Here is an 8,786-nt window from a genome sequence, read left to right as displayed (position 1 = left end):
GGCAGGCAGCCTCCAGTTCCCCAGCAGGGCCCTGCGGCAGAGACAGGCACCCCCGGCCCGTGGCCACCTCCCGGGCCGTGTCCCCCGGTCCCCTCCGCCGCCCATGACCTGGCGGAAAGGGGCGCGGTGGGGCGTGAGCGATGGGAACCGGGACTGGAGTCCCAGGGGCGCCGGGGCGGGCGGGATGCTGCCCACGGACGGTGCACCTCCTCCCGGCGGGGCTCGCCCTGCAGCCCCGGAGCCGGCTGCGGACTCGGGGAAGCCCAGCTGCAGCCGGAGGGAGGTTTGGTTTTAGCTCGGCGACCGTCTGAGCCTGCCGGGAGAGGAGGGAGGCGAGGCCGGAGGGAGGGCGGGCAGGCAGGCGGGTTGGGGGGGGCGGGGTGCGTGTGTGTGTGTTTGGGGTAATAAATCAGGAGCCGCTCTCTCAGCTTTGACAGATCCCGGCCAGAAGACACGTGTCTGTCCGGCCGAGGAGCGCTCCGCCGCCGGGGCTCCCCCCGGGGACGGCGGCCGTCGGGCCCAGCGCGGCTCCCCCCGAGGACGAGCCGGCTCCAGCCTCCCCTTCGCATCTCCCTTCGGCTCCAGCCAGGCAAAGCGTCTCCCGCTCGGCTTCGCTCTCCCTCCTGCCCGCTCCCTGTCCGCGAGGAAAGGGCTTTGCTCCTTTCTCCGCTCCCGCCGCAGCCCCCCCGCTCGCCCTGCCCGGCTCCGCTCCCCGCCTCGCACCCGTCGCTTCCCGGCCCCGGGCTGGTTCCGTCCCCGCAGCGACGCTTCCGCTGCCGTGGACATCGCTCCCACACCCCCACCCTGCCCCCGGGAAGATCTCTCCTCTCCTGCCTCTCCCCCACCGTTTGCTGTCTTCTCCGCCTTTTTTTTTTTTTTCCCTCCCCTCTCAGCCAAGAGCTGCATCCTTGTAGATTTCTCCTCCTGTTCATTTGGTCCGGCTACGTTTCCTCTCCGTTTCTTTCCCATTAATAAACCATCCCTCACCCTCAGTCTGACCTGGATATATTCGCACCCATAAATTTCTCGCCTCCCGCGTCTCCCTCCCGCCACGCAGCCCCCCGGGGACCCCCCGCTCCCGCATGGCCCTGGCCGCTCCCACCCCAGCCCTGCTCGCTACTGCCGGCGGATCCCGCGGGGGAACAACTTGTATTGATTGTGCTGTTGTTTAAAAGTCACAAAATAATCCCGCCAGCTTTGCCACTCCATGCCAGACGTGCAGCCTCAAAAAGATGGGACCGGTTATATGGGACAAGCGTGTGACCCCTTGCCCGCCCGCAACACCAGCGTGGCGAGCACGACTGCATCAAACGGCGACTGATTTCTCCGATTTTTCATATTCGCCCCTTTTCTCTCCGAGGCAGATATTTTTAAAACTTGTGGTTTGCATCCAAACTTTCCACCGACCCCACCAACATCACATAGCCCCAACCGAGCGCTTCCTACAGAAAAGTTTAAAGCAAATCAGGACGGGGGGCTCGCTGCCTGTTTTTCTTCTGAACTAGAAAGAAATAAACTTATAACTGAATTTAAAATTGTTATCTCCCTTGCATCATACTATCAAAAGCTATCACAGGAGCAACGTTGAATAGAAAAAAAAAAATAAATTCCTCCAACCCAGAGTTGTTTTTGCACTAGATTAGCAGATAGGAAATGCTATAAAGATGAACTTAATACGATTAGAGATGTTTCCTACAGATTTTCATATATTGATTCAGGGAATTTTAATTCTGGAGCTTGCTTTGCTATAATCCGCATTTATTACAAGCTGATATAGTTTTATTATAGCAAGCTATCAAGGTCGATTCCTTTAACTGCATAATCTGACATGAATTTCATTTTAAAAGAAATGTAGTTATAAAAATCCATACTGTGGGCACAGTGGTTATATTGTACCTAAATCATATTTTAAAGGCAATAAATCCAGAGAGTATTTAGGAAAAGAGGGAAATATGCTTAAACAGCTCTCCTCCAGTCTCAACTCCTCAAAAGACCCTTCAAACTTTTTTAAAATTTAAACATCGGGTATTTCAGAAAGCAGATAACGGTGGCAGGATGAGGTCCACTCTCCCCTGCCCGCAATCCCAGCCCCACAGGTCGGATGAACATTTTCGGTTTCCCTCCCTCCGCCCGGCCGTAGCGGAGCAGGACATGCCGGCGCTTGCCAAAGACGAGCCGTGATTGAACTGTATTTTAACTACTCTGAAAAGGCTAAATTGCAAGTCACACGCTGGTTTCGGGGGAGTTGGGGGTGGGGGGGCGGCTAAAAAAAAAAAGAGCAAACCGTCATTTAAAATGTGTTGGCCATTAAAAAAAAATCTTATTAGGTAATTAAAACGTATCTTGACTCCTTCCCAATAGCTCCTTACAAGCCCTTGCCACTGCTCCCTTTGCAAATGTTGCACGTACCAGGTACTTCCTTCTAAGCCTTGTAGTGATTCAGAACAGAGGGAATAAGCAAAATGATCATAAATTTCCTAATTAGAGATTTCGCACCAAGACAAAAAGGTGTTAATGAGTTTAATTCCAGTGCCTGTCATTGTCCCTTTTTTCACACCACTTATTTACTAATGGCCCAGAGGGCTGCTCCCGTCTCTCCTTTGTTAAGATTTTAATTTGCCTTCTTTTCTGCCTTTGATGTAAAATTGTGACCTACAACTCTTTGAAGTCCCTTATTAGGAGGAAAATTAACTTAGCTTTTCCACTGTATCTGCCCACTGTTAGCCCAGACAAAATGCAGAGAACTCCTTAAAGATTCAGCACACTAGGAAAATTTTCAAGGTAGCTCTGAAAATGCAAATTTAAAAAAAAATCTAATAGACTTTTAAAGCTATATTAGGAGATGTAACCCTCTCCAGGGCTGGAGAGGGGGAAGGGAAGGAGGGAATATCTTAATAAAGAAAACAAAATGAATCCAGGCAAGGAAAGGCTGTAAATTTGAAAACCTGAAAAGGGGCACTGGGGCGGGGGGGGAGCCTTTATTTTTAAATGTCACAACTTTTTCCTGTCCCTCTCGTGTGCCGCTCACAGCTGACACTCCGGCTTCCTATGCTCCGGGGGAGAGGGGGGCTATGAAAGAAATTATATCTAAATCTATCTCTATATAATTAGACTACCATGAGGCAGGGTTAAACCTTTGTAAAACACACAACTGATTGGCGATCGCTAAAACGAGATTTGAAAGCAACTCAAATAAAAGATCGCGACGTCAGTAAACAGATTTAGGGAAGAAGAAAAAAAAAAAAGCAGCTAGTGACAAACCCGGCGAGAGCGAGCTCTGGGCATGAGAGAGAGAGGGAGGCAGAGGGAGAGAGAGAGACTTAAAAGAAATAGGAGGGGCTTGCGAGAGACTAGAAATGTCAATCAGAGCCCGGAGTCCCAATAATCTCAGGCAATCTGTTAGGACCTGACCTGGGTCCACTCAGATCAATAGGAAAAGTGAGAGAAGAAAGAAGCGATCGGATCGTTTACCGCGGCGGCCGAGGACAGGAGGGAGCCCGCGGCCTCCGCGCACCCCCAGCTCCCCCCCATGTCCGCCGGAGTTTGCGGGAGGCGCTGAAAGTGCGGGCGGCCGGCGAGGGCGAGAGACCCGACTCCCTCCTCCGCTCCCGGCCCTGCTACTTTCTCCCCTTTCTCTCCCTTCTTCCTCTCTTCTCCCCCCCCTCCTCCTCCTCCTTCCCCCCCTCCCCTGCCCCCGCTCCCCCACCATGTCTTTCCCCCAGCTGGGCTACCAGTACATCAGGCCGATTTACCCAGCGGAGCGCCCGGGGAGCGGCGGCTCCCGCGGCGGCCCCGAGCTGGCCCCGTCCGGGACCCTCTCGAACGTGCTCTCCTCCATGTACGGCGCGCCCTACGCCGCCGCCGCCGCCCAGGGCTACGGAGCCTTCCTGCCCTACGCCGCCGAGCTGCCCATCTTCCCCCAGCTGGTAAGAGGCCCCCTCCGGGGCCCACCGCTCGCTGCCCGGGACGCTCGGGATGGGGCCGGCCGGGGCGCCGTTAGCGCTGGGGATCGGCGCGGGGGACCGCAGGGGAAGACGCCGGGAGGGCTGTCAGTGGAGACGGGGCGTGATCGCCGCTCTGCCCCGGGAGCGCCGCCGCAGAGGTGCGGGGCTGGAGCGGCGACCCCGCGGCTTCCCCCGCTCCGCCCGCAGGGCTTGACGGCTGCGGCGAGCGGCCCCGGCTGCCGGCGGCCCCGCCGCGCACACGCACCTGGGGAGCCGGTCCCTCCGCCCGGGTACCCCGCGGGCACCGGCCACCGGCCTCGGCCGGGCCGGGGCTGCCGGGGCCAGAGAGTGTCCGGGGCGGCGGGACCGGGGTTGGGGAGCGCGGCGGCGCGCGGAGGCAGCTCGGCCCGGCCGCCGCGCTGGTGTCGAGCGGGCTCTACTCCCGGTAACGGCAGCGGGGCGGCGGGATGGAGAGGCTCCGGGCCGGGCCCGCCGCGCCGTCTCAGCCGGGCCGCCCCTTCCCTCTCGCTGCAGGGCGCCCAGTACGAGCTGAAGGAGAGCCCTGGGGTGCAGCACGCCGCCTTCCCCCACCACCATCCCGCCTTCTACCCCTACGGGCAGTACCAGTTCGGGGACCCGTCGCGGCCCAAGAACGCCACCCGGGAGAGCACCAGCACTCTCAAGGCCTGGCTCAACGAGCACCGGAAAAACCCCTACCCCACCAAGGGCGAGAAGATCATGCTGGCCATCATCACCAAAATGACCCTCACCCAAGTGTCCACCTGGTTCGCCAACGCGCGGCGGCGGCTTAAAAAGGAGAATAAAATGACCTGGGCCCCCCGCAGCAGGACGGATGAGGAGGGCAACTCCTACGGGAGCGACCACGAGGGGGAAGAGGACAAGAGGGAGGACGAAGAAGAGATCGACCTGGAGAACATCGACACCGAGAACATCGAGAGTAACAAGGACGAGCTGGAGGACGAGCTGCAGGACGCCGATCTCCTGCACTCCGACTCCAAGACGGACTCGGAGGGCTCCGAGGGCTTCGAGGACCTGCCCGGCTCCGAGGAGCGCTACCTCAAGGCCGCCGAGGGGGAGCCGCACCACCTCCGCCACCATCACCTCCACCACCATCACCACCACCACCACCACAAGTGCGAGCCTCCCGCCCCCGCCACAGCTGCCCCCGCAGGCCTGGAGCCCCTCAAGCCGCCCCTCCAGCCGTCGCCGCACCACCTCTCGCCCCCCTCCTCCACCTCCTCCTCCGCCGCCTCCTCCCCGACGGACGGCGCTTTGGCCGGCACCCTGCCGAAGCCCAAGATCTGGTCGCTGGCCGAGACGGCCACCAGCCCGGACAACCCCCGCAAGTCTCCCGGCGGCGGCTCCCCGCCGGCGGCCGGCCCCCAGCCGCTGCCGCTGCCCCCCCCGCCACCCCACAGACTCGTCTCCTCCTGCCCCCTGGGCAAGTTCCCCAACTGGACCAACCGCGCCTTCCCGGCCCACCACCACCCGGCCCCGCACCCGCTGGCCTTACTGAACACTCCCCACCTGCTGGGGCTGGGGGCCACCCCTGCCGCCCCCCCCGCCGCCGCCGCCGCCTTCCCGCGGCCCGCGGACCAGGCGCAGAGCGCGGAGCCCGCCGGAGCAGGTGACCGCTGAGGGACGCGGCGGGGACGGGACGGGCCGACGGCCGCCGCGGGGGGCTCGGCGGTGCTGCGCAGTGCGGCGCGGAGCTGCGCGGAGCGGCGCGGGAGGCCCCGCGGGACCTTGTGCGAGGGGCCGAGGCCGAGGGGCGCCGGCCCCGCGGTTTTCTGACGGTGCCCCCGGCCCGGCGCAGCCGTCGGGGCGCAGGTGGCGGCGGGCGGGCGGCCGCGGGGCCCCCGGGGCGGCGGCGGCGGCAGTGGGGGGGCCTCCTCGTCCGGTTAGTCTCAAACCCCGAGAATTACCTTCCTCCGACGGAGATGATTTTTGTTGCTGTTGTTGTTGCTGCTCAAATCGTCCTTGTGGGAAGGACCCGGCCGTAAGGCTTGCTCCGGGGCTGGTTTGTTTTCCTTTTGACGGTCACTCCTGCAGCAAAGCAGTCGTTTTGTCGTATTTGCAACTTGCTAAGAAGAGATCTTAAGTCTAGAGATTTAATTCAGGGATGTGGGGAAATAAAACGGGGCTATAAAGGAACTTTTTTTTTGTTTCCTTTGTTTCTTCTCTTTTTAGATCGATCTAGTGCCTTGGAAGTAGAGAAAAAGTTAATAAAGACAGCTTTCCAGCCAGTGCAGAGGCGGTAAGAGATTGCTTCCTCAGTCTCCTAAGGATATATAGAGGGAGTTGTAAATGGTTAGCTTATTTTATCCGCTTCTTTAGTTCCCTTTCCAGGGCGGTTTCTTGTTCTTCCTCTGCGTGCGTAGTGGGTTATTCTGATATTTATATATTTTTGCTGTTCTCTCTTCCGGAGCTCGGGAGCAGTGCCCAGGGCAGGCCGGGCTGCGGTTGCGGCGCCGGGCGGTGCGGCTGCCGTGCCCGGGCTCGGCTCGGCTCTGGCCGGGCGGGAGCGGCCGGTGCCGGCCTTTCCCCCGGGCACCACCGACCCGGCCTGCCCGGGACGCCGATAGCAACCGCCGGTGCCGCCGAGCCTGAGGGACAAATACAGCGGCAGTGGGAAAACAATACATTAAAATAAAAAACCTCAGCTAGTATGAAAACTTAAGAGACTGAGCCTTGCTGTCCCGAGTCTGGTGTAGCAGTCGCTGAAATCGATTACCCTTTTGATTGATTGAAACCACTGGGATCGAGCCCGTGGCATTTTCGTAGCTAAATAAATTTCCTATAACTCACTCTGAAAACTTTTTATATTTAGAAATCTATTTTTTTAAAAAAAATAACAACAACAACAACAAAAGTAGTGCTACCTACACTTAAATATATTGTGCCAGCACAATCTAACTAGAAAACCTATTAAATTTTTTTTCTGTGTCATTTTTTTCCAGGCCCCAGAACCAACTTGATGCCGCTATGGTTCTATCGGCGTTGTCATCATCATAGTTAATTTTTTATTGTTGTTGTAATGATTGTAAAAATAAATCTCTGTATAGTTACAACTTGTAAGCATGTCTGTATATTAAAACTAAAAAGGAAAAAAAAATTACCCGCTTCTGTATTATCATCTGGATTAGCCGAGTTTGTGAGGTTTTTGGAAGTCCAGTGAGGATTAGGTGTTTCGATTTTTTTGTTGTTGTTGTTTTTGTACATATGGTAAAAATGTACATATGTGTGAACCAAATTGTACAAGAAAGTATATATTTTTGGCTAATAAATAAACTGTTGCCACTTTGACTACACTCTCTTTTCCCACCTCTGGAATTATTTTTTCTCCTACCCTTACCCCCCTCCCGTCCCCGCCGGTGACTTGTTTTTCCGCGGCAGGCGAGGCCGCGCTGGGAGCGGCGCATCCTCGGGCGGAGCGCGGGCCGGCGACGCCGGGGCCACCCGGAGGCGGAGCGGGTGTTCGCGGTGTCCGGGCGCCGCCGGGCAGCGCGGCCGGGCCGGGCCGGGGCAGCGGCGGGGCCGGGCGGGCGGGCGCGCGGCCCTTCCCGCGGCAACGTCGCGGGGCCCAACGCTGGAGCCGCAGCGCCCCCTGCAGGCGCCGCCGTCCCGGCGGTGCCGGAGGCGGGGCGCGGCGGGGGGGGCGCGGGGAGTGCGAGTCCGTGTGCGGATCCGGGGACAGCGCCCTGCCCCAGGGAAGCCGGGGATGGCGCCGGGGGGGAGCCCGAGGGCAGCCGGCAGCGGCCCGGCGGTGATCCATCGCCCCCCGAGGACCTTATTACCGGGTGCCGGCTATTGATCCCCTGCCCTGTCGGAGCGCGGTGGTAGCGCGGAGCGCGGGAGGGGTTAATTGAAAGGAAACTTCGGGGGTCGTCGTTGCCGCAGCGGGTCGGGAACGGAGCTGCGTTATTTCTCCTCCCCACCGTGCGCATCCCCGGGGTCAGTTTTGGGCGGGGGGGAAGGTTTCCCCCGGGCCCGCTGTGCCGCTGAGAGAGCCAGGGGCTGACCGAGACCGCGGGGAGGGGGCGCCGGGGCTGGGGACATCCCCCCCAGCCCGTTCCTGCGGGTTTGCCGCCGAGCGGGAGTTACCGACCCGACCGGCGGCACCGAGAGTCGAGGCGCGGCGGCACACACCCGGCAGGGAGCTCCGCTCCGCTCCGCGCCGGGCGGGCTGCCCGTCCCGCTGCCCCCCCGCGCCGCCCCGCCGGGCTCCGGCCCCGGCAGCCGCAGCTTCCCCGCCCCGCCCGAAGCCGATCCGCGGCCTCGAGGACTTGTAGCTTCGTTTCTTCGGCGAAGTGCTGAGAATTGTCCCGATCCGGGAGAGGTCCGGCCGATCCGGGAGAGGTCCGGCCGCTCCGGGCGGCCCCGGCCCCCTCCCGCCTCGCAGTCAGATGAAAACCATGCCAGGGGGATTGTTCGGGGCGGGGGGGACGGGAGCTTCTTCCACCTCCCCTCTTCCCAATTATCCGTTAGCAATCGGTGCCCGCGGGCGGCCGTGCCCATCCCCGCGCCCCCCGGCTGAAGCGGGCAGCTTGGGCAGGTAGAGCCCACGGGCCGGCCCCCTCCTGCTTTTGTTCCCAGGCTCTTCCTTAACATCTCTGGGCGGGGGAGCGTGCCTCCCACCCTTCCTCTCCTTACAGTCCTGGAAATGGCATAATTACTGAGGTGGTGATTAAATAGCTGGTGCTTTTCTCGTTTTGGTGACAGACACTATGGAGGGGGGAGGGTGCTCGGAGCTAGGAAGCAAGAGTTAAAATGAAGTTAAAGTACAAACAGAAGCACATAGCTGACATGCTTCAAGTTTAG

At 59.8% G+C, this 8,786-nt stretch overlaps 1 protein-coding gene across 1 annotated transcript; it reads left to right on the top strand.

The window, feature by feature from the left end:
- Positions 1-3,394: 3,394 nt before the first annotated feature.
- Positions 3,395-7,237, top strand: IRX3 (iroquois homeobox 3). The gene is made up of 4 exons (XM_065641063.1): positions 3,395-3,926; positions 4,479-5,592; positions 6,156-6,222; positions 6,926-7,237. The coding sequence occupies exons 1-4, from the start codon at positions 3,708-3,710 to the stop codon at positions 6,978-6,980; spliced, it is 1,455 nt and encodes a 484-aa protein (XP_065497135.1). The 5' UTR covers positions 3,395-3,707; the 3' UTR covers positions 6,981-7,237.
- Positions 7,238-8,786: the final 1,549 nt, after the last annotated feature.

The sequence above is a fragment of the Caloenas nicobarica genome, chromosome 9, assembly GCF_036013445.1.
Source record: "Caloenas nicobarica isolate bCalNic1 chromosome 9, bCalNic1.hap1, whole genome shotgun sequence".
NCBI classification, from domain to species: domain Eukaryota; kingdom Metazoa; phylum Chordata; class Aves; order Columbiformes; family Columbidae; genus Caloenas; species Caloenas nicobarica.
Note: the sequence above shows the minus strand (reverse complement) of the source record. Positions and strands in the feature narration are given on the sequence as shown.